The following is a 26,353-nucleotide window of genomic DNA, read 5'->3' as shown; positions in this document are numbered from 1 at the left end:
GCGTATTCTCCGGACATTGCTCCATGCGATTATTATTTGTTCCGGTGGATGCAAGACGCTTTAGAGGATACACACTTTGATAATTTGGAAGAAGTGCGAAAATTCGTCGACGAATGGGTCAACTGAAAAGAAGAGTCATTTTATCGTCATCTCTTGCCAGAAAGATAGGAAAAAGTTATAGAAAAGGAAGGAAAATATTTTGATGAAGGTATTCATTCATTATCATATTTAAATACATGCGTTTTTGAGCAAAAAAACCCTCAAAACTAAATCACACCCCTAATAGTTTTGAGGGTTTTGCAACAGATGGCTGTAGTGTCAGTTTGTTCCAATAACTGTTGTTTCTTACAGTCTTGACATTATCCATCACATTTAGTAGCATTATAGCAATAACAGTCGTGTTTATATCATCGTAAAAATGCAACTTCCGAAACAGCATTTCGACATGCGTTGCTTTTGTTTTTTAATCAAAAGAAAACTGCGGCTGACGGTTATAGAATTCTTGTCGAAACTTATGGTGATTCTGCCCCATCAATTAAGGACAAAGAACGCTCGGGACAACCGAGAAAGCTTGAAAATGCAGATTTGCAAGCATTATTGCACGAAAATCCAACAGAATCCACTTCAGAATTTGCCAGAGCATTAAATGTTGATCGTACAACAGTTACGAAACATTTACATGAAATGGGAAAAATGCAGAAAGAAGGGAAATGGGTTCGACATCAATTATCGGAAAGTGCCATTTGAACATTTGCATCTCGTTGATCGCCAGGCAAAAAAAGAAGAGTCTTTTGTCTCGGATTGTTACTGGGGATGAAAAGTGGATCTATTTTGATAATCCCAAACGCAGAAAATCATGGGTGGATCATCAACATCCACTCCGAGACGCAATATTCACGGTTCAAAAGTAATGCTCTGTATTTGGTGGGATAGTGTACTAAATCCGCATGAGACTGTCACGGCTGATCGTTATCGACACCAATTGTACAAGTTGAAGCAAGCATTGGACGAAAAACGACCACCAATTGCGAGTAAACGACGGAAAATGATTCTTCTTCGTGACAACGCTCGACCTGACGTTGCGTCATCAGTGAAAGAAACACTATTAGAGCTCGAATGGCAAGTCTTACCGCACCCCGCGTATTCTCCATGCGATTATTATTTGTTCCGGTGGATGCAAGACGCTTTAGAGGATACACACTTTGATAATTTGGAAGAAGTGCGAAAATTCGTCGACGAATGGGTCAACTGAAAAGAAGAGTCATTTTATCGTCATCTCTTGCCAGAAAGATAGGAAACAGTTATAGAAAAGGAAGGAAAATATTTTGATGAAGGTATTCATTCATTATCATATTTAAATACATGCGTTTTTGAGCAAAAAAACCCTCAAAACTAAATCACACCCCTAATAGTTTTGAGGGTTTTGCAACAGATGGCTGTAGTGTCAGTTTGTTCCAATAACTGTTGTTTCTTACAGTCTTGACATTATCCATCACATTTAGTAGCATTATAGCAACAACAGTCGTGTTTATATCATCGTAAAAATGCAACTTCCGAAACAGCATTTCGACATGCGTTGCTTTTGTTTTTTAATCAAAAGAAAACTGCGGCTGACGGTTATAGAATTCTTGTCGAAACTTATGGTGATTCTGCCCCATCAATTAAGGACAAAGAACGCTCGGGACAACCGAGAAAGCTTGAAAATGCAGATTTGCAAGCATTATTGCACGAAAATCCAACAGAATCCACTTCAGAATTTGCCAGAGCATTAAATGTTGATCGTACAACAGTTACGAAACATTTACATGAAATGGGAAAAATGCAGAAAGAAGGGAAATGGGTTCGACATCAATTATCGGAAAGTGCCATTTGAACATTTGCATCTCGTTGATCGCCAGGCAAAAAAAGAAGAGTCTTTTGTCTCGGATTGTTACTGGGGATGAAAAGTGGATCTATTTTGATAATCCCAAACGCAGAAAATCATGGGTGGATCATCAACATCCACTCCGAGACGCAATATTCACGGTTCAAAAGTAATGCTCTGTATTTGGTGGGATAGTGTACTAAATCCGCATGAGACTGTCACGGCTGATCGTTATCGACACCAATTGTACAAGTTGAAGCAAGCATTGGACGAAAAACGACCACCAATTGCGAGTAAACGACGGAAAGTGATTCTTCTTCGTGACAACGCTCGACCTGACGTTGCGTCATCAGTGAAAGAAACACTATTAGAGCTCGAATGGCAAGTCTTACCGCACCCCGCGTATTCTCCATGCGATTATTATTTGTTCCGGTGGATGCAAGACGCTTTAGAGGATACACACTTTGATAATTTGGAAGAAGTGCGAAAATTCGTCGACGAATGGGTCAACTGAAAAGAAGAGTCATTTTATCGTCATCTCTTGCCAGAAAGATAGGAAAAAGTTATAGAAAAGGAAGGAAAATATTTTGATGAAGGTATTCATTCATTATCATATTTAAATACATGCGTTTTTGAGAAAAAAACCCTCAAAACTAAATCACACCCCTAATATAAAAATTAAATCTTCGAAGACTTACTCAGCTTGAGCGATCACCCGCGACTGTTCCAACAGGTAAACCGAGATTCGCGCGCCGGTCACTTTTCCGCCCTTCGTCATCGTTAGATCGAGATATTTTCCGAATCTGGAGGAGTTCGCGTTGATGCCGGTCGTCGCGTTCCCGAAGGCCTCCATTATAGGATTTATCTGTAGTATCCTCTCTTCGAGATTGCGATTCGGCGCCTTGCTGAGGTAAACGAGTTGCTTCAGCAGCAAATTTGCGCTTTCCGTCTTCCCGGCGCCCGATTCGCCGCTGATGACTATCGCCTGGTTCTGACGTTGATGAAGTAGCGCTTGATACGCCGCGTCGGCAACCGCGAATATATGCGGGGGATTGTCGGATCTCGCTTGGCCCTTATACCGTTTCTGCTCCTAAAGAGTACAAGATATATTGCCTAGCGACTTTCTCTCATTTAAATAAAATACATACAACGTTATATCCGATCAGGCAAACGACAGATACTTACGATACCAGTGTACAAGCCCAGGTTGGTGAAGGGATTCACGGCGACCAGTATATCACCGATGTACGTGTATATTTGCGTTTGCTCGTACCGGTGCTGCAATTGATCGACGATGGCCTCTTCCGATAGCATGTCGAGTGCCGCCAGATCGTCCATGTACATCTTCTCGGGTCTCGTCTTGCGGTCCGTCTTCAATTTCCCGTGTTTCGTAGTCACCTCCGGCTGCCGATGTATGCGACCATCCGCTCTCTGTCTGCGGATCTCCTCTCTCAGCTGTTCCCTGATCCTCTCCGCGACCTGCTCTGTGCCCCTCAACAATGGATGCTCCTTTAGTTCGCTGGCAAACGGCCGGTGCTCGAGATCCTTCACCAGGCATTCGGCTATGAAATCCGTCAGTTCCGCCGAGTAGATGTCCGGGTTCTTCAACGAGGGGGGCGGATTCCGCGGGATTTGGAAGAGCGCTCGCATAGGGTGCAATTCAGATAACGGCGGATCGCCCTCCGCTAACTCGATGGCTGTGATGCCGATCGACCAGACATCGCAGCGCGAATCGTACGACGAGTCCAGCTGCTGCTCGCAAGCTATTACCTATTTTTTTTTTAGCAAAGAATGCAATATTCCACGATGCGATATTTTGTACTTATATCTTTTAAAGTGCGAGAAACACTCAACGACTAAGAATGTTTTGATGTGTCTCGAATATCGAAAATTTATTTGTTCACCTGACCTCGCGAATGCTTCGTGATTGCTTAATTATTGTCATTCTAGACGTTTTAGATGTGTATTAAAAATTCTTCGTTTTGCAGGAGACAATGTACGCGTTAAATACACTCACCTCCGGTGCCATCCAGTATGGTGTGCCAACAGATGTGTTCTTCCTGGCGAGAGTCGCGGCCAGATGCGAGGACACGCCGAAATCGACCAATTTGACGCGCGCTTCTTCGGTGAGCAGGATATTGTGACCCTTCACATCACGATGCATGCAGTGATTGCTGTGCAGAAAGATGAGAGCTTCGACGGTCTCCTTCAAGATGTAAGCTATTTGGTCATCCGTTAGGCGGCTGCCGCGTTTTTTGAGACCCTGCACGAGATCGGTCACGGAGCCTCCGGTGCACAGCTGGAACCGGAGCAATTAATTTTTTACGCATGTCGATTCCGTTCCTTTTCTGAAAGATTAAAGAATTAATCTACGGGAACTATAGACGAGCGACGTAAAACTGCATAGAAAATATAATACTTCCTCATCATTAGAAAATCTTACTAATATCATACCGTTTTTAATGATTGCCGTAATTTTTAAATAGAAAAATAAGGCAATTTTATTTCTTTAATTGCTTTTATCGGAAAATTCATCACATAAATTTCCATCATTTTTCCGTGAATCTTTTTCGTTATAAAATATTATGACGAGAGATGTACCTCCATCACGAACCATAACTGATCTTCTTCTTGGCCGGGTTTCGCATGTTTTAGAAACAGACCGTGGAAGAGGGGAATGTTCGGATGCAGGCTCAGATCTCTCAGTACCAGGTATTCTTCTTCGATTTCCTCGATGTTGTCAGCGACGTTCTCCAATATTTTAATGGCAACCTTGCTGCCAGTTTCCTTATCATAAGCGGCATACACTTCGCCGTACGTACCCTCGCCGATTAGTTCCTCCAACCGGAAACGTTCGCCAGGATCTGGTATCGTGTCGAAATTAACGTGCTGGCTGAGGCCATGATATGCCATGTTGGTCCCGCCTCCGGTCATTTCTGCACAGAACCGGTGAACATATCGCTATTAAGTCGTTAGCATAATCGTGTAACGTGAAACAACATAATTACATTAACGAAGACAAAGACTAAATCGTAGAAAAAAAATGATAAAATTAATCAGAAGAAGCTGAATAATTTAAAACCTGAGTCGGACATATGACAATAGTATCTGAAATATCTTAAGGTATTTATTACTTACGTGACGACATTACCGTTTTTCTTTACCGAGCACGCACAACAAATAATTTTTGCAAAAGGCGCGTCGAAGAGAGTTTTATAGCAGTTACACTATAATTATTGACGACTTTTCCAAGATAGGTTTATTGACCGATCGCGATTGCCTGTGTACAATTTTTTGAATCTTCGAAAATTTGGAATTTTAGATATCTTCATTCCTCATTGAATCTCGGAGAAGTATCAACGTACACGCTGCTAGTTCGACTAACTGCAGCATACTACTATACTGGGAGCGTTCGTTTTCCAACCAGATACCTGTTAACTCCTTAATAGTATTAGGCTCGTATCGGTTAGACCGGCGCACTTCTGCTAGAGGTAGGTCTACCGAGAGAAACACGCCCCATTTTTAACTGATGCTTTTCTACGCGATTATACATCGGTCGATTGACCATGAGAATCGTTAAGCAATGCGTTTCTACGGTTTATGATACGAAATTAGATTCGTAAATATGCAGAGAGGCTTTCAATGATGTGGAAATGATGTAGAAAAATATTAGATTCCATTTTATAATTTGCACTTTAGAATTAATAAAAATAAAAAAACAAGTATCAATTTTTATCGACGTTTCCATTCAAGTTTTATATTAAAGTTTCTCGACGAGGATTGCTATTAATTAGCAAATTTCATTAATTATTCTAGTAAATTTTGTTAATTAGTAAACATCATCCCGATGTTTCGATACATTCGATCTTGAAATAGATATGAAACAGAATATATTCTCCCGATAATTTTTTAATTACTATCGATGGTTTCACTTTCCTCACAACGAGGACACGTTTTGTATAACTTCGGCTTTAATGATGGAAGTCCTATTTCATTGAGTGAAGCCATGTAAGGACCGAAGCCAGCTGCGACTGCGAGCGACGTTTCGTCGTGTGTAATTGAACGTGCCATTGTAGGCCGCAAATGTAATAATGCAACCATTGCCATCGATCATATTCTTTTTCGCAGTTTTACTGCGGCAGAGAAACTGTTCGAAGAAACTGTTCGATAATTAACGGCTTCGGTAATTACGCCTCCTGATAAGGTCCGAAACCGAAACTACTCGGATGCTCTCCCAATCACTGCAGGAACCGATTTTACTCAATGCTCGTTCGTGCATATCGGCGAAAATTTCTCTCCGCAGCTTAGTAATTTTCGATGCGCTTAATTTCACTATGCAGATTGGATTCGTAGCGTGACCGACAGGAATGCACAATAATTAAACACAAAACGTCAGCCGTTATGTTTCTGTTGAAATTCTGATCATTAATGGCGATCGCAAATAATTGCTACTGGATGCAATAGACAGACAATTAACACTTATTGCTGAGTAACAACTAGGAATAACTTTACAAAATAATGAACTATGTTGTAGTAGAATCTGAATATTTAAGCAACAATTAAGCGCGCTAGGATAACGCACCTTATATGCTGCTCTTATTAAACAATCTTTTTAACGTGCGAAATTATGCGCGCTGAATATGCATGCGTATAATTACTCATTGCGTGCGTGAAACGATGGGAATCGTGTCAAAGGCGCGTTTATTAATTGTTTGCACGTGCAGGAGCCCGGCGCATAATTATAACGATCCCACTGGAACTCTGCGAGAGATTGCGAGTAAATACGTATACCGTAACAACGGTTTACACGCAAAACTTGACGTGGAAACTTTTCCAGGTCCCTTGCATCAAAAACAATGCGTGCAGTCGTGAACGCCCATTTATTATGCTAAGGAACATAACGGTCGATTATCCGAATGAAATTGAAATTATCTGATGCATTAATATCAGGAAGTTTTTAGTTTCATTAACTTCAGTTAATCGCTGAATTTTTCAAGTGTACGACAACGGAAATTCTCTCGTCTTCTTATCTAATACTAGTACAACACAGGCGCGCGCTATTTTATTTTTCAATATTAATAATGTTTTCGAATAATAATATTCATCATTAATTATTATATGCACAATTAGCACACTCTACCAAATTGTTAACCTCCACGCGAAGACACTTAACACGGCTTTTTTAAGAGTGGATTTGGCATATTGCCTAGAGTTCTCGCTATTGAAAATCCTTCAGACCCAGTAATGAAAAAGTTCTAGCCCTTGAAAAATTTTTTTTCTGAGCAGTTCTGGCATGATAATATTATTAATTGACATATTGCCTAGAGTTCTCTGCTATTGAAAATACCGTAAATTCAGAAATGAAAAAGTTCTACCCCTTAGAAATTTTTTCTTTTCCAAGAAGTTCTGAGTTGATGATATCATTATTTTTTATATTGCCTAGAGTTCTCTGCTATTGAAAATACCGTAAATTCAAAAATGAAAAAGTTCTACCCCTTAGAAATTTTTTCTTTTCCAAGAAGTTCTGAGTTGATGGTATTATTTTTTATATTGCCTAGAGTTCTCGACTATTGAAAGTCCTTCAGACCCATTAATGAAAAAGTTCTAGCCGTTGAAAATTTTTTCTTTTTCCGAGCAGTTCTGGCATGATAATATTATTAATTGGCATATTGCCTAGAGTTCTCGACTATTGCAAATCCTTTAGATGTAGAAATGAAAAAGTTCTAGCCATTAAAATTTTTTTCTTTGTCCGAGGAGTTCTGGGATATTTATATCGTTACCAGTACAACACAGGCGCGCGCTATTTTATTTTTCAATATTAATAATGTTTTCGAATAATAATATTCATACTATTAATTATTATATGCACAATTATCACACTCTACCAAATTGGTAACCTCCACGGGAAGACAGCCGCGCGATGGTAATCTAAACTGAACATAACGCACAACGCGAATCGAGATAACCAATCAGCGGAAAAGAGGCAACAATGATTTCGATTTGATTTAACACGGCTTTTTTAAGAGTGGATTGAAAGTGAGAACAACAGGCCGTCGGCTGTACGCACAGAATAATATACGATATCGTGGACGTTACCATTTGCAGCGAAAGTAGTGAAACTTGGCAGTTATCTCGGCTAAAGTCGATATAATTATTATTCCGTGAACCAAATCGCTTCGACGAGACGTCTTTAAAGAGAAGCAATGAACGGCAAATTATCGATCCACGGAGAATGTTGAACGTTCGCTTGTAAGATCTAATTTTCGTCGAAGATAAAGTATACGTTAGCATCAGGTGAAACAATTTTTACATATGATACGGTATTCTTTCCAAAAGCGGAGTGTGATTTAGTTTTGAGGGTTTTGCAACAAATGGCTGTAGTGTCAGTTTGTTCCAATAGCTGTTTCCGATAACTGTTCTTTCTTACAGTCTTGACATTATCCATCACATTTAGTAGCATTATAGCAATAGATGCAACAACAGTCGTGTTTATATCATCGTAAAAATGCAACTTCCGAAACAGCATTTCGACATGCGTTGCTTTTGTTTTTTAATCAAAAGAAAACTGCGGCTCACGGTTATAGAATTCTTGTCGAAACTTATGGTGATTCTGCCCCATCAATTAAGGACAAAGAACGCTCGGGACAACCGAGAAAGCTTGAAAATGCAGATTTGCAAGCATTATTGCACGAAAATCCAACACGATCCACTTCGGAACTTGCCAGAGCATTAAATCTTGATCGTACAACAGTTACGAAACATTTACATGAAATGGGAAAAATGCAGAAAGAAGGGAAATGGGTTCGACATCAGTTATCGGAAAGTGCCATTTGAACATTTGCATTTCATTGATCGCCAGGCAAAAAAAGAAGAGTCTTTTGTCTCGGATTGTTCCTGGGGATGAAAAGTGGATCTATTTTGATAATCCGAAACGCGGAAAATCATGGGTGGATCCAGGCGAACCATCAACATCCACTCCGAGACGCAATATTCACGGTTGAAAAGTAATGCTCTGTATTTGGTGGGATAGTGTACTATGAGCTGTTAAATCCGCACGAGACTGCCACGGCTGATCGTTATCGACACCAGTTGTACAAGTTGAGGCAAGCATTGGACCAAAAACGACCACCAATTGCGAGTAAACGACGGAAAGTGATTCTTCTTCGTGACAACGCTCGACCTGACGTTGCGTTATCAGTGAAACAAACACTATTAGAGCTCGAATGGCAAGTCTTACCGCACCCCGCGTATTCTCCATGCGATTATTATTTGTTCCGGTGGATGCAACAAGCTTTAGAGGATACACACTTTGATAATTTGGAAGAAGTGCGAAAATTCGTCGACGAATGGATCAACTGAAAAGAAGAGTCATTTTATCGTGGTGGAATCCATCTCTTGCCAGAGCATTAAATGTTGATCGTACAACAGTTGCCAAACATTTGCATGAAGTGGGAAAAATGCAGAAAGAAGGGAAATGGGTTCGACATCAGTTATCGGAAAGTGCCATTTGAACATTTGCATTTCGTTGATCGCCAGGCAAAAAAAGAAGAGTCTTTTGTCTCGGATTGTTCCTGGGGATGAAAAGTGGATCTATTTTGATAATCCGAAACGCGGAAAATCATGGGTGGATCCAGGCGAACCATCAACATCCACTCCGAGACGCAATATTCACGGTTGAAAAGTAATGCTCTGTATTTGGTGGGATAGTGTACTATGAGCTGTTAAATCCGCACGAGACTGTCACGGCTGATCGTTATCGACACCAGTTGTACAAGTTGAAGGAAGCATTGGACCAAAAACGACCACCAATTGCGAGTAAACGACGGAAAGTGATTCTTCTTCGTGACAACGCTCGACCTGACGTTGCGTCATCAGTGAAACAAACACTATTAGAGCTCGAATGGCAAGTCTTACCGCACCCCGCGTATTCTCCATGCGATTATTATTTGTTCCGGTGGATGCAACAAGCTTTAGAGGATACACACTTTGATAATTTGGAAGAAGTGCGAAAATTCGTCGACGAATGGATCAACTGAAAAGAAGAGTCATTTTATCGTGGTGGAATCCATCTCTTGCCAGAGCATTAAATGTTGATCGTACAACAGTTGCCAAACATTTGCATGAAGTGGGAAAAATGCAGAAAGAAGGGAAATGGGTTCGACATCAGTTATCGGAAAGTGCCATTTGAACATTTGCATTTCATTGATCGCCAGGCAAAAAAAGAAGAGTCTTTTGTCTCGGATTGTTCCTGGGGATGAAAAGTGGATCTATTTTGATAATCCGAAACGCGGAAAATCATGGGTGGATCCAGGCGAACCATCAACATCCACTCCGAGACGCAATATTCACGGTTGAAAAGTAATGCTCTGTATTTGGTGGGATAGTGTACTAAATCCGCACGAGACTGTCACGGCTGATCGTTATCGACACCAATTGTACAAGTTGAAGGAAGCATTGGACCAAAAACGACCACCAATTGCGAGTAAACGACGGAAAGTGATTCTTCTTCGTGACAACGCTCGACCTGACGTTGCGTCATCAGTGAAACAAACACTATTAGAGCTCGAATGGGAAGTCTTACCGCACCCCGCGTATTCTCCATGCGTTTATTATTTGTTCCGGTGGATGCAAGACGCTTTAGAGGATACACACTTTGATAATTTGGAAGAAGTGCGAAAATTCGTCGACGAATGGATCAACTGAAAAGAAGAGTCATTTTATCGTGGTGGAATCCATCTCTTGCCAGAGCATTAAATGTTGATCGTACAACAGTTGCCAAACATTTGCATGAAGTGGGAAAAATGCAGAAAGAAGAGAAAGGGTTCGACATCAATTATCGGAAAGTGCCATTTGAACATTTGCATTTCGTTGATCGCCAGGCAAAAAAAGAAGAGTCTTTTGTCTCGGATTGTTACTGGGGATGAAAAGTGGATCTATTTTGATAATCCGAAACGCAGAAAATCATGGGTGGATCCAGGCGAACCATCAACATCCACTCCGAGACGCAATATTCACGGTTGAAAAGTAATGCTCTGTATTTGGTGGGATAGTGTACTATGAGCTGTTAAATCCGCACGAGACTGCCACGGCTGATGGTTATCGACACCAATTGTACAAGTTGAGGCAAGCATTGGACGAAAAACGACCACCAATTGCGAGTAAACGACGGAAAGTGATTCTTCTTCGTGACAACGCTCGACCTGACGTTGCGTTATCAGTGAAACAAACGCTATTAGAGCTCGAATGGCAAGTCTTACCGCACCCCGCGTATTCTCCATGCGATTATTATTTGTTCCGGTGGATGCAACAAGCTTTAGAGGATACACACTTTGATAATTTGGAAGAAGTGCGAAAATTCGTCGACGAATGGATCAACTGAAAAGAAGAGTCATTTTATCGTGGTGGAATCCATCTCTTGCCAGAGCATTAAATGTTGATCGTACAACAGTTGCCAAACATTTGCATGAAGTGGGAAAAATGCAGAAAGAAGGGAAAGGGTTCGACATCAATTATTGGAAAGTGCCATTTGAACATTTGCATTTCGTTGATCGCCAGGCAAAAAAAGAAGAGTCTTTTGTCTCGGATTGTTCCTGGGGATGAAAAGTGGATCTATTTTGATAATCCGAAACGCGGAAAATCATGGGTGGATCCAGGCGAACCATCAACATCCACTCCGAGACGCAATATTCACGGTTGAAAAGTAATGCTCTGTATTTGGTGGGATAGTGTACCATGAGCTGTTAAATCCGCATGAGACTGTCACGGCTGATGGTTATCGACACCAATTGTACAAGTTGAGGCAAGCATTGGACCAAAAACGACCACCAATTGCGAGTAAACGACGGAAAGTGATTCTTCTTCGTGACAACGCTCGACCTGACGTTGCGTCATCAGTGAAACAAACACTATTAGAGCTCGAATGGCAAGTCTTACCGCACCCCGCGTATTCTCCGGACATTGCTCCATGCGATTATTATTTGTTCCGGTCGATGCAACACGCTTTAGAGGACACACTTTGATAATTTGGAAGAAGTGCGAAAATTCGTCGACGAATGGATCAACTGAAAAGAAGAGTCATTTTATCGTCATCTCTTGCCAGAAAGATGGGAAAAAGTTATAGAAAAGGAAGGAAAATATTTTGATTAAGGTATTCAGTCATTATCATATTTAAATACATGCGTTTTTGAGCAAAAAAACCCTCAAAACTAAATCACACCCCTAATATATCCACGTACAAGTCGCGCTTGTCAATGATCTGATCGTCTTGCAGGGTCAACATTCGTTTCTTCCGACCGACAAACACGGTCCACCGGGTCAAGTGCAACAGCACTCAGAATGTATTGTCAGAAAGACAAGGAATTGATTGTCGCGTACTTTGTAATTCACGACAATCGGTCACGCTGGTCTCCGAGCGCGCGGAGATTCTTCGTGACGCCCCTTCACCCATCAATTTCACAGATCGATGCTCCCTGCTGCGGACATTTTACCGCAATTTCTACGAAAGCATTGTCTTCGTCGAGAGGTGGACATCATCGAGGCTCGTCCGCGGGACATTTCACCGCGAAAACGCGCGATCGCTTCTCGACGAATCACGGTTGGATACCTACGACGAGAGTATCAATTGACCAGCAATAACCAGTCGTGATACCCTCGATCACGTGCTGCCCGCCGGGAGTATTAGAGCGAAACCCGACGTGAAATCGGTTTAAGGGTTCAGCCGCGAAGTAGCATCCCCGGATAGCTGCCTTGGACAATACTTGACGGTTCGCCAACGTGATGGTTAAGCCGTGTTCGGCTTCTTGTGCCATCCGCGTGAAAATCTTATCGATTATCGATCGTGGAGACGGCTCTCCTTCGTCCCCCGCCTTGTCGTTCCTCCACACCCAGTCTCGTCATATTCGGAGCATGTTAATTAAGTACTTGATTGCGAGACGAGGTGTTTACATGTAAATGTTTTTGTCGGCGACACAATGGGCGAAATGGCTGCCAGAAGCTCACGGCAACGTGACGGCAACGAGAGCGTTATTTCTGAGCGTGTTCCTGAGCTACGTCTTTCCATATTGCAGCAATTTAACACGAAACGGGACCCGCGAGGGAAAAGCGTAACAGTTTTTCATTACCGCATGCCAGCGGCCATCGGTGGTAATCTACCTCCGGATGGCTCCGGAAAGACAATGTTCGCCGCGGCGTCTGTCTGTCTCCCATAAAATAATTGCTCGAAAGCGAAGTGCGTTGCGCGATGTCCCATTTAACGCTAGCTGCCGCGCAAAGTCGCGCGACGAATCTTTGCGCGGCAGTTCGATCCTTCCTCCGATTTTTTGCGCTAATCAGCAAGCCTTTATCCCGTTTCAGATCGCTGCACGAGGAAAGGGATTGTCGGCTGGTCGGGATACTCTCGGCGAGGAATCGTGATTCATCGGTCTGATCAACCGCAGCCGCTCGGTGAGCAGTATACTTGGTACTTGCTCTTATCTCGCGGCCGCCTGCGATTACCGGCGCATCGCGCGTTTGCGGATCGTTTCGGCGGATTGATTTACGATGGGTACAATAAAAAAGTTTCAAGACAGCAGTCGAGTGCACCGCAAAGGTTGAGCATTCGCAGTTCCGCTTTCGCGATTTCGCGTTAATGCCACGCCGATAAATCGCTCGGCCGATAGCGCGTCCTCTCGGAGAAAGACAAAGAGGAGGAAAAAAGCCAGGGGAGGAAGCAGAGCGAGAGAGGCGAATTTTTCTTGTTCCTACTCACGCGGTGATCTCTTCGGCTTGTGTTTACGGCGCCGTTCTGTGTCAAACTGTTGTTCGGAGCGAGCTGAAAGGGGAGCTTTTCTCGATTGTACATACGCTAGCCAGCCGCGGTTCCGCTGGTTTTATCTTTTCAGCGTGACGACGTAACGGTACGGTGCGTGCCATCAATGACTGCCGTCCGGCACTCCCGCGTGACGTTCACCTGCGTATGGGATTCACCGCCGAAACAGTGGTGTCCCATAGACACCGACACGCACGTTAATTATATATTGGGTCGTCCGGAAAGTTCGTGCCGATTTTTAATAGATGACGTTGGAACATGTCTGAATATATCAATGTTATTGAAAACATACGATTTATATACATATGCTTAAAGGTGACATTTCAACGCATCTTTAGGAAAAAAGTTGTTTCAGATCAATTGATTCGTGTCAGTTTTGTACTCTTTTGAAGATGGAAGAAAACAAAGAACATTTTAGACACTTGATGCTTTTCTATTACCGGAAAGGCAAAAATGCCTCACAAGCAACAAATTCGATATGTTCTGTTTACGGAGAAGGCGCTTTAGCTGAAAGAACCGTACGTAAGTGGTTCGCTAAGTTTAGAGCTGGTGATTTTAACCTTAAAGACCAAGAACGCTCGGGCAGACCCTCTACTACTGATGATGACCAAATCAAGACACTGATCGAGAATAACCCGCGTTACACGACACGCGAATTAGCAGAGATACTGAAAATATCGAAAACCACTGTCCACGATCGTGTAGTGAAGCTTGGTTACGTAAGTCGCTATGATGTATGGGTTCCGCATAATTTGGCCGAAAAAATTTAATGGATCGCATTTCCATCTGCGACTCGCTGTATAAGCGCAACGAAAACGTACCATTTTTGAAGCAATTAGTGACGGGTGACGAAAAATGGATCATTTACAACAATGTAGAACGAAAAAGATCCTGGGGTAAGCGAAATGAACCAGCATTAACCACTCCGAAAGCCGGCCTTCATCCAAAAAAAGTTATGCTCTGCGTCTGGTGGGATTGGAAAGGAATCCTATATTATGAGCTCCTACCACACAACCAAACGATAAATGCAGATAAGTACTGCTCGCAACTGGACGAATTAAAGACAGCGATTCAGGAAAAACGTCCAGAATTAGCTAATAGGAAGGGCGTCGTGTTCCATCAGGACAATGCCAGACCTCATGTTTCTTTGACTACCCGACAAAAATTGTCGGAGTTTGGCTGGGATGTGCCACCTCACCCACCGTATTCACCAGACATTGCACCTTCAGACTTTCACTTATTTAGGTCTTTGCAAAATTCTCTTAGCGGCAAGAACTTCGACTCTTTGATCGACATAAAAAACCACCTTGAGGAGTTTTTCGCCGAGAAACCTAAGAAGTTCTGGGAGAATGGAATCTTCCAGTTGCGTGAAAGATGGACAAAGGTTGTGAAACAAAACGGTGCATACATAAGTCAATAAATATTGATCGACATAAAAAAATGTTGCCTTTGAATTTTCCTTCAAAATCGGCACGAACTTTCCGGACGACCCAATATATTGGGTTGTCCGGAAAGTTCGTGCCGATTTTTAATAGATGGCGTTGGAACATGTCTGAATATATCAATGTCATTGAAAACATACGATTTATATACATATGCTTAAAGGTGACATTTCAACGCATCTTTAGGAAAAAAGTTGTTTCAGATCAATTGATTCGTGTCAGTTTTGTACTCTTTTGAAGATGGAAGAAAACAAAGAACATTTTAGACACTCGATGCTTTTCTATTACCGGAAAGGCAAAAATGCCTCACAAGCAACAAATTCGATATGTTCTGTTTACGGAGAAGGCGCTTTAGCTGAAAGAACCGTACGTAAGTGGTTCGCTAAGTTTAGAGCTGGTGATTTTAACCTTAAGGACCAAGAACGCTCGGGCAGACCCTCTACTACTGATGATGACCAAATCAAGACACTGATCGAGAATAACCCGCGCTACACGACACGCGAATTAGCAGAGATACTGAAAATATCGAAAACCACTGTCCACGATCATGTAGTGAAGCTTGGTTACGTAAGTCGCTATGGTGTATGGGTTCCGCATAATTTGGCCGAAAAAATTTAATGGATCGCATTTCCATCTGCGACTCGCTGTATAAGCGCAACGAAAACGTACCATTTTTGAAGCAATTAGTGACGGGTGACGAAAAATGGATCATTTACAACAATGTAGAACGAAAAAGATCCTGGGGTAAGCGAAATGAACCAGCATTAACCACTCCGAAAGCCGGCCTTCATCCAAAAAAAGTTATGCTCTGCGTCTGGTGGGATTGGAAAGGAATCCTATATTATGAGCTCCTACCACACAACCAAACGATAAATGCAGATAAGTACTGCTCGCAACTGGACGAATTAAAGACAGCGATTCAGGAAAAACGTCCAGAATTAGCTAATAGGAAGGGCGTCGTGTTCCATCAGGACAATGCCAGACCTCATGTTTCTTTGACTACCCGACAAAAATTGTCGGAGTTTGGCTGGGATGTGCCACCTCACCCACCGTATTCACCAGACATTGCACCTTCAGACTTTCACTTATTTAGGTCTTTGCAAAATTCTCTTAGCGGCAAGAACTTCGACTCTTTGATCGACATAAAAAACCACCTTGAGGAGTTTTTCGCCGAGAAACCTAAGAAGTTCTGGGAGAATGGAATCTTCCAGTTGCGTGAAAGATGGACAAAGGTTGTGAAACAAAACGGTGCATACATAAGTCAATAAATATTGATCGACATAAAAAAATGTTGCCTTTGAATTTTCCTTCAAAATCGGCACGAACTTTCCGGACGACCCAATATATTGGGTTGTCCGGAAAGTTCGTGCCGATTTTTAATAGATGGCGTTGGAACATGTCTGAATATATCAATGTCATTGAAAACATACGATTTATATACATATGCTTAAAGGTGACATTTCAACGCATCTTTAGGAAAAAAGTTGTTTCAGATCAATTGATTCGTGTCAGTTTTGTACTCTTTTGAAGATGGAAGAAAACAAAGAACATTTTAGACACTCGATGCTTTTCTATTACCGGAAAGGCAAAAATGCCTCACAAGCAACAAATTCGATATGTTCTGTTTACGGAGAAGGCGCTTTAGCTGAAAGAACCGTACGTAAGTGGTTCGCTAAGTTTAGAGCTGGTGATTTTAACCTTAAAGACCAAGAACGCTCGGGCAGACCCTCTACTACTGATGATGACCAAATCAAGACACTGATCGAGAATAACCCGCGCTACACGACACGCGAATTAGCAGAGATACTGAAAATATCGAAAACCACTGTCCACGATCGTGTAGTGAAGCTTGGTTACGTAAGTCGCTATGGTGTATGGGTTCCGCATAATTTGGCCGAAAAAATTTAATGGATCGCATTTCCATCTGCGACTCGCTGTACAAGCGCAACGAAAACGTACCATTTTTGAAGCAATTAGTGACGGGTGACGAAAAATGGATCATTTACAACAATGTAGAACGAAAAAGATCCTGGGGTAAGCGAAATGAACCAGCATTAACCACTCCGAAAGCCGGCCTTCGTCCAAAAAAAGTCATGCTCTGTGTCTGGTGGGATTGGAAAGGAATCCTATATTATGAGCTCCTACCACACAACCAAACGATAAATGCAGATAAGTACTGCTCGCGACTGGACGAATTAAAGACAGCGATTCAGGAAAAACGTCCAGAATTAGCCAATAGGAAGGGCGTCGTGTTCCATCAGGACAATGCCAGACCTCATGTTTCTTTGACTACCCGACAAAAATTGTTGGAGTTTGGCTGGGATGTGCCACCTCACCCACCGTATTCACCAGACATTGCACCTTCAGACTTTCACTTATTTAGGTCTTTGCAAAATTCTCTTAGCGGCAAGAACTTCGACTCTTTGATCGACATAAAAAACCACCTTGAGGAGTTTTTCGCCGAGAAACCTAAGAAGTTCTGGGAGAATGGAATCTTCCAGTTGCGTGAAAGATGGACAAAGGTTGTGAAACAAAACGGTGCATACATAAGTCAATAAATATTGATCGACATAAAAAAATGTTGCCTTTGAATTTTCCTTCAAAATCGGCACGAACTTTCCGGACGACCTAATACATGCTGGAGCAAGCAAAACGAGATTGATGCAAATCTCGCGATCGGCGCGGCGCGGCGCGGCGCGACACGCTCGCGGAAAGTGTGCCGACGCGCGTCCGCGCGTTTCGAATCGATTTTCGTGCCGGAAGAAACGCTCGAGTCAGATCGACGCGCAACGGGATTTTTTCGCAACGTGATTAGAAATAGATGTTCGCGTTCGATGCAAGACGCGAGTGTATTTTGCGTGATGGCCGTGTAGAAAGCAAGCATACGTGTACGCAAGCAATGCAGGTGCGCAAAAATCTCTGGGCAGATAGATTCTGGGCTTTCAGCTTTCGATTCGATGAGTTACCGTTGCGAGACGAGAAACTCGATCGTGGATCGCCGCTGTTGCTGAGATGGAAAATTTTGCGAGATATTGTGCGTTCGTAGGTCCTTACTTGGCCCGCGAAAGTTCCCGAACTTGATGATCATTTCTCGATTTTCAAAACTGTTTCTGAAACTTTTTTTCGCTATTCACTTGGGCAGATGAAAATATCGCGAAGATAAATTTAGGGGTAGCTGTAATTCTCCAGAAAACAGTCGGGCAGACGACTGAATCTCTGATAGGAGAAAAGTTAGGGGCTCAACTGTCAGGAATGCTCGCAATCTCCAAATAGTTGCGGCACTAGGAGCGCTGATTGGAGCCAAAACGTTTCTTGTGCTCCCGTAGAAATTAGACCGCCTAGAATACCTAATAGTACTTATTCAACGAGGCGTCGCCGGGAAAATCCTGCAAAGGAGGTGAACGGTAAGATAGATGAGCGCAGTTTCTTTTAACGATCGAAATTTTCAAACGAACCACGAAGCACCGCTCTATTAACGACGCGTCCGTCATCGCCGGGACGTCCGCGATGAGAAAATCAAATCGAAGTTCGCGACGAAATGCGAGTCTTCTTACGCCACGGAGGACGAGTTGTTGAAGTTGTGTAACGCGATGCACGGCGCACCGTCCCGGGGTAATTGCCGGCTTTTTAATAAGTCGAAACGCTCGGTACGCGCAATCCATCTGCTTTGTATGCAAATGAAGCAGCAGCGTTTGCGACACAAAGCCACACGGAGAAATCCTACCCTGAAAGGCGAGGCACGCGCAACATCAAGATGCGGATGCATGAAACGGATGTAATCGGCATCTAACTGCTTCGCCGAGCAGTGACACTACATGGGGAACACGAGGACGGAATGGGAAAAATATAGATGGAAAAATCTTGCGGCTACCTTATTATAGGTAGAGGAGAATCCCCTATTGAGATATGCTCCTAATATGAGATAATGGGGTTTCTGCTAAACTAGTGAGCACCATCTGTTAGTTTCACCATGAATTATTACTCTTGGTGTAAAATGTATTTAGTGAAAAATTCATTGTTCGTTATTGCGTTTGGCCTTTGCAAGAAAAGATTTGTGAAATTGTGAACATGTCAAAGGAACTTGAGGTAAGTCTTTAAACCTTGTTTATTATATTGGGTTGTTCGGAAAGTTATTTCGTTTTTTCAAGGAAAAATGAAAGGCGGTTTTTTCATATTTAGAATAAATTTTATTCAGTGATGTATTGGCTATTTTGTTCCACTACCTTTCGCCATCTTTCTGGCAACTTTAAGATTCCACGCTCATAGAAGTCCTTCTCCTTATTGACAAAAAATTGAAGCAAGTGATTTTTGACGCCTTCATTTGAATTGAAGTTTACATTGTTCAAAGAATTTTGTAGAGACCGGAACAAATGATAATCGGATGGTGCCAGATCAGGAGAGTATGGTGGGTGTGGTAGCACATCCCATCCAAGCTGTAAAAGCTTCTGGCGAGTGACCAAACTTGTGTGTGGTCTGGCATTGTCGTGATGGAATACGACACCTTTCCTATTCGCCAATTCTGGTCGCTTCTGCTTGATGGCAGCATCCAATTCATCCAGCTGACGACAATACACTTTCGAATCAATCGTCTGGTTGCTTGGTAGTAACTCGAAAAATACGATTCCCTTCCAATCCCACCATACAAAAAGCATGATCTTCTTTTGATGAATATCTGCCTTGGATGTCGATTGAGCAGGTTCATCTTGCCTGGACCATCATCGTTTTCGCTTAACATTGTTGTAAACAATCAATTTTTCATCTCCAGTTATGATTCGCTTAAAAAATGGTTTATTTTCTTCACGTTTCAACGATGAATCGCAGATGGTAATGCGTCGAATCAAGTCAATTTCCTTTAAATTGTGTGGAACCCAAAATATCGAGCTTTGAAACGAATCCAAGGCGTTTCAAATGATCGTAAACGGTCGAATTCGATAAATTTAACTTTTCAGCAATTTCGCGTGTTGTTATGCGACGGTTTGCATCCACCAGAGCCTTTATTTTCTCGTCATCAGCTTTAATTGGCCGACCTGAACGTGGCGCATCTTTCAAATCGAAATTTCCAGTATGAAATTTCGAAAACCAATTCTGACACTGACGTTCACTCAATACATCTTCTCCGTACACGGCACACAATTTTGTTCTCGCTTGCACTGCATTTTTACCCTTTCGGTAGTAAAAAAGCAAAATATTACGAAAATGCTCACTTTGATTTTCCATGTTTGATGTGATGCCAAACAAAAATTACTTGACAGATCGCAACACAATAAGATACTAAATGACGTCTGAAATGTCAGTTGTTAAAATATAAAACGAATTTGCCGCTTAGAGTAAGGTTAAGTATTGAGGAACGCGACTAACGACATCTCTTTGTGAAAAACGAAATTACTTTCCGAACAACCCAATATAATAAGGAAATGGTTGGCAATAAATTCAGTATGCAATGATAGAGTAGAATCATAGTAACAGGAAAATACGCGATTTGTTGAATTGCTTAATTGTAGAGGTTAGATTTCATGATCGCGGAACCGCTAGGCGCGTGGCTCGTATATGTTATATTAATGTTATATTAATATGAGATAATTATTGCTCGAATATGAAGATTATGTAGTGTAATAAAATGAAAGAAAATACTACTTAAGGTTAAAGAAAAGTTAATACGAATTTATATTACGAATTTTTGTGTATTTAATTGTTATAGAATCTGACTATGGAGGTTAGAGGTACGAGGAAGCGTCGACAGTGGAATCGTGAAGATTTGGCGAAGGCTGTGGCAGCAGTATTTTTATAAAACTATCTAATAAAGATTTTAATTGCAATACTGATGTATTTTGCGCTTTTAACACCGATTTCTCGAAGTATCTTATATTAGGAGCACACTTTCGCGATCTTGCGTATTTGTTTAATTTTCAGAAAAAATAATATTTAAATTAGATTTTTCATTTGACCAACCTAAAGCTTATTAAATTCTCTTCAAGAGAACGTATTACATTTTAAAATTCTGCCTATAGATTTCCTTACATTCGGCAAAATCGATATGGTATCTCATAATCGGGGACCTTCCTCTATCTCTAATCGCGTCGGAGACGGGAAGCAAAGCGCGCGCTTCATTCCGGACAATGCGACGTGAGAATGGAGATTTAATTGCCCGAGAAAGGAGAGACAAGCATGTGCGATTTGCATTCGTAGCGCGATATGGGGGGACGAGCTTGGGAAAACAGGAATGACTCGGGAATTGATTCTCACCGAGTTCGCTAGTCTGCTCGCGTTTAATCGTATTACTCCCCCCTTTTGCGGTCTTGAGATAAAGAATCGCGCGTGCGATGTAATTTGTACGGGAGGGCCTGACCCCCGTGCCATTAAGCCGCGCTCCCGTGACGATAAATCCTCATCGTCGCAACCGCGAATGATCGCGTGTCATTCCGAGTCACGACAGGCTGAAGGAGCAACTTGCTCGATGCACCCGCGAGCCATTAAAACGATCGGCAACAAAGAAGGATGTTTCCGTGCTTGCAAAAAACCGGCCCTTTGACCGAATCAAAGGGCAGGGGTAATCGGTTTAGAAGAAAGTCGATCGACATCCGCGGAGGCGGGGCGGATGCTCGTCGCCGAGGAGTATTCAGAGCTGAACGGCCGTGTCACAGATTATTGCCTTCGGTTTCTCTTCTCGGTGCCGTTTGTCTCTGCCTCTGAAAGACCGTCAACGGTATAATGTTCCCCGAAAACCGGATTCCGGATTGACATGTCAACGTCGTGGCCGTGGGGCAAGAGTTTCGGATGACTCTTAACGGTTTCGTAACGTGAACCCGAGTCCCGATTCATCCGCAGTATCATATAGGTTTTTTCCGCTCGCGGACTTTCTGCGACAGATTGAGAAAAGTGATAAGAAACTTGCCTGAGAGCTGTTAATAATTAATAATTAATATAGTCGTGACAGTTTACCTCAGTTTCTCTCATCTTGTCGCCGAGCTCGCGATTACGACATCCGTCCCGTGAAAATCGCCGAGGCCTCGGCGGCGAAATCGATTTTGCCGAGGAAATGGAAATGCACTTCCCAGGCGCAGCGGTGCGCGAGAAAAAACGTCATGTAACAGTATTCCCGCTGTTACATTGTACCGTACTGAATCCATTATTTTCACGATGCGTTCGCGCGCTCCTTCTCTAGCAACGCACGCAGAGAAAGTAACGAAGAGTCGCGCCGCGTTGCGGAAGTCGAGGAAAAACGGAAATAACGTCTGCGGCATTAAGATGAAAAATGTTCGAAGGGAAAAGGAACCGGCGACGAGAACGAGACGAGTCGGCAGCGCAGCAGCCGGGAACAATGGGCTCTCACGTGATCATCTGACGAAGTCACAATTGCGGCGATCGGATCGTTTCTTTTCGTGCTTTCCCTGACGCAATCGCGTTTCCTTGTGACTGCGATAAGCGAGTATTAGACTTCCATTCTTGCACGCGTCGTTACGTCCAGATGCGCAGCCAATTATTACAGAAGCGTGAAAGCGACAGAAGATAGCATCGATATTCGTTAGCGCACAGCTCGATTAATTAGATCTCCTTTCGGAGGTATCTTCGAAACTAATCGGTAATCGTGCGGTTTTGCCGCACGTTTTGTCGTACGCAATTTTTCAATCTCAATATGCGCGTGCAGTCTCTTTGACTATCGTCTCTCTCTCTTGCTCTCTTGGCAATCGCGAGATCTCGCGACGAGATTGCTGTAATTACGAGCACTTGAAATTGACGACTTGAGACGACGCGCGAATTGATTTTCTAGTAGAAAGAAGATTATCTTCATTCGTTATACCGTTGCGGAAGAGCAATAATTATCTGCAAATTCCATGCACAAACTGTCGACCACGGTTAGATGCGCCACGCGGCGGATATTGCTTCCTCGAAAGTTGCTCACATAACTCGCGTGTAACAGATATTCGATTAGCCGTGTTACCGGCGCTTCGTGCGGACGTGCATTTGGCAAAGTGCGCTTCTGCTCGGCTCACTTAATTATGCGTGTTATCCGCGGACCCCGCAATCTCGATTGTGCGTGCAGCCTCGCGACAGCCGCGCGAAAGTTACGGGAAACATTTCCGCGCGAGCGAAGACGCATCAGCCGCGAGAAACGCATAATAAATTTCTAACGACACAAGAGCAAACGAGCGCGGGCACAAGAAAGCCTCGAGGTAGTTGGCCTCGGACATGAGCAAGGCGATGAAGCAGACCGATCCGCAGACGAACGTTCCCGCGGCTGTTACGGAAGAAGATCCACGCTCATGGGATCATGATTCATGGGATGCCCGTGACCATCGTTCGCGTAACTGGTTTCCATCGGTTATGACCATCTCCCCGTTGCAGTCAATGTTGTGGCATAATTTCTGTCGTATTTTTGGATAAAATTAAAATTGATATAATATATAACAATGGCCATGTTACATATTACATATATATATGTATTATAAATAATAATATATATAATATTATAATTTTAAGCAATTAAAAGAAAATCAAAAATAATTGATAACGCGTAAGAAAAATAGATTGTTGCATAATTTCTATCACATTTTTTAATAAAATTAAAACTAACAATAAGATAAAATTAAAATTAAGAAAACATTTATTTAATCAACGACGTATCTACAAGTCATAATATTATAAATATTATTATTTATGACTTGTAGATACGTCGTTGATTAAATAAATGTTTTCTTAATTTTAATTTTATCTTATTGTTAGTTTTAATTTTATTAAAAAATGTGATAGAAATTATGCAACAATCTATTTTTCTTACGCGTTATCAATTATTTTTGATTTTCTTTTAATTGCTTAAAATCGGCGATGCGATATGTAGGTAACCTGGCGAGAAAGTATCGGAGCGGCGCGGCATGCCCTTCGCCATGGCAGTCTTGCGTTCCAAAAAGGTGTTCGTGACCTTCCACGCGCGTTCGAGTTCAAGGCGTCCAGTCTGGAAAGCGTAGCCTTCCTTAAAAGGACAGTCGCGATCTCATCAGCTGCGGACAATCGATTATCGCGATTAATGAAATCGCCACTCGGCAGCTCAAGTGTTTTTTGCGAAATGACTTCTTTCATCTTCATTATCGGCGTTAAGATCCTCATGATTCATTATCGTTAGTCACCGCTGGTGGACTTGATGACGTAATGTACTGCTCTTGATAAGAGACTGATCCAAATGTCGCTCTTCCTCATTGGAGATATGCGGTTTAACGTCAAGCGCGTGGCTTGTGTGCTTTGCGATTTATTTAGGTGCGTTTTATACAATATTTCGAGTTTACAGTCTTTAATATCTTGATTACATACTTGACTGAGTTTCTCGAAATTCCTGTGTCGATGATATTTTTAGATATATGATATAAATAAATATCTAGGCCAAATATCCAATTTATAATGCCTATAAAATAGTATGTAGCTATCACATTAAAATTTACAAAGTAAGGTAGAATATACATAAATGTACAAATTAATGGCAGTCATGCATAATTCAGCAACGGCATATGTGCAGAGTATGTAAATAGCGATATAATCAGAATTATTGAAAATAGATGACGTGCACGCGGCTGCGAGATAATTGAGTAGCCTGACCGTTTAATTCGATGATCAGATATTATTCACACGGGTCGTACTGTCGTTGTTATTGAGGAATAAGATGTCTGTGATATTGTTGTGCTTCACGGTGCTACACATTATCTTTTCCTCTGTGATATTTATATGATATATTTGAAATAATGACTAGAAAGCTTCTCTTTTGTCAAGTGAATCATTGCGGCCATTTGAGGAGGTTTGGATATCCTCTCAATTGTTCACGTTTCAGACCGCCAAAAAGGATGAAGATATAATTCAAACTCATAAATGCGTACATACAATACACAATCATTACATTTACATACTATTACCAACGTCATTACGTCAAGCAAATGTTCCCTCAATAGAGAGAAGTGCGAGATGTGAGCGTCATTATTGTTGCCTACCTCATGACGATTTATCCATATCATTCTCATCTTCACGTAAAACATATGTACACACACAAACATCCGCGTGCAAAATACCACAAATACCATTTCAAGTAACGTCATTTATCGCCGTAACATAACACTACATTATTTTTAAAAAATAATAAAACGTATCTAACTAATATTAATATTAATATTCGAGTATCAAAAAGATAAAGAAAAAGAGAGCTATCAAATCCTTGAAATCGAAATCGTAAATTAGTGACACTCACGTGTTTCGGTGGCAAGACCTCCAGCGGAAGATAGAGTCGCTCGGTTGATCACGAAAGACGAAACGGGAGACCGATAATAATTATACGCGTCCAGAAATCGTCGCGGCGCAATGATTTGCAGGGATCAGGTCTGTGACTTCGCACTCGCGTGTCAGACGCGGAGGAACGGACGAGTTCACGGTGCCTCCACCGGCTGTCCGACCAGCTGGCTGCAGAGCTGGAACAGTATCAACCGGCGTGGAGCACGGCTGCACGAGTGCCCGGCGTCTTCAACGTGACTCGCCGGCCGTGTTCTCGAGGGAAACCGCGCGCGTTGGCGCCCCTCTCCGTCGTGTTCCATCATCGTGGGTCTTCGTCCGTTTCGTTCCTTTCGTGCCTTCGTCTCTTCCGGGAGAGCTCGCTCGGTCCTCTCATATGACTAGTCCTCCTCACACCCGATGATCGATCGTTGATCCTTCTTTAAATTCGTTTGATCTGTTGAGACCTATTTACAGATTCGATATTGTCCCCTAGATAGATTTATTAGGGGTGTGATTTAGTTTTGAGGGTTTTTTTTCTCAAAAACGCATGTATTTAAATATGATAATGAATGAATACCTTCATCAAAATATTTTCCTTCCTTTTCTATAACTTTTTCCCATCTTTCTGGCAAGAGATGACGATAAAATGACTCTTCTTTTCAGTTGATCCATTCGTCGACGAATTTTCGCACTTCTTCCAAATTATCAAAGTGTGTATCCTCTAAAGCGTGTTGCATCCACCGGAACAAATAATAATCGCATGGAGAATACGCGGGGTGCGGTAAGACTTGCCATTCGAGCTCTAATAGTGTTTGTTTCACTGATGACGCAACGTCAGGTCGAGCGTTGTCACGAAGAAGAATCACTTTCCGTCGTTTACTCGCAATTGGTGGTCGTTTTTCGTCCAATGCTTGCTTCAACTTGTACAATTGGTGTCGATAACGATCAGCCGTGGCAGTCTCATGCGGATTTAACAGCTCATGGTACACTATCCCA

At 42.3% G+C, this 26,353-nt stretch overlaps 1 protein-coding gene across 1 annotated transcript; it reads right to left on the bottom strand.

Annotated features, from left to right (window-relative positions):
• Positions 1-2,558: 2,558 nt before the first annotated feature.
• Positions 2,559-25,577, bottom strand: LOC113563203 (myosin-IIIa-like). The gene is made up of 5 exons (XM_026974528.1): positions 25,338-25,577; positions 4,466-4,800; positions 3,882-4,163; positions 3,050-3,634; positions 2,559-2,954 (listed from the first exon to the last, which is right to left on the bottom strand). The coding sequence occupies exons 2-5, from the start codon at positions 4,796-4,798 to the stop codon at positions 2,559-2,561; spliced, it is 1,596 nt and encodes a 531-aa protein (XP_026830329.1). The 5' UTR covers positions 4,799-4,800; positions 25,338-25,577.
• Between the last annotated feature and the right edge of the window lie 776 nt (positions 25,578-26,353).

This window comes from Ooceraea biroi, chromosome 13 (assembly GCF_003672135.1).
Source record: "Ooceraea biroi isolate clonal line C1 chromosome 13, Obir_v5.4, whole genome shotgun sequence".
NCBI lineage: Eukaryota > Metazoa > Arthropoda > Insecta > Hymenoptera > Formicidae > Ooceraea > Ooceraea biroi.
The sequence above is the reverse complement of the archived record's forward strand: the minus strand, read 5'-3'. Positions and strand labels throughout refer to the sequence as shown.

What these genes read in the sequence shown, in the direction of transcription:
- LOC113563203 (XM_026974528.1), bottom strand. Translation starts at nt 4,798, where the DNA reads ATGACCGGAGGCGGGACCAACATGGCATATCATGGCCTCAGCCAGCAC. An exon ending in AGTTATGGTTCGTGATGGAG is followed by an intron (nt 4,164 to 4,465) that starts GTACATCTCTCG and finishes CTCCGGTTCCAG; the next exon opens with CTGTGCACCGGAGGCTCCGT. An exon ending in TGGGCTTGTACACTGGTATC is followed by an intron (nt 2,955 to 3,049) that starts GTAAGTATCTGT and finishes TGTACTCTTTAG; the next exon opens with GAGCAGAAACGGTATAAGGG.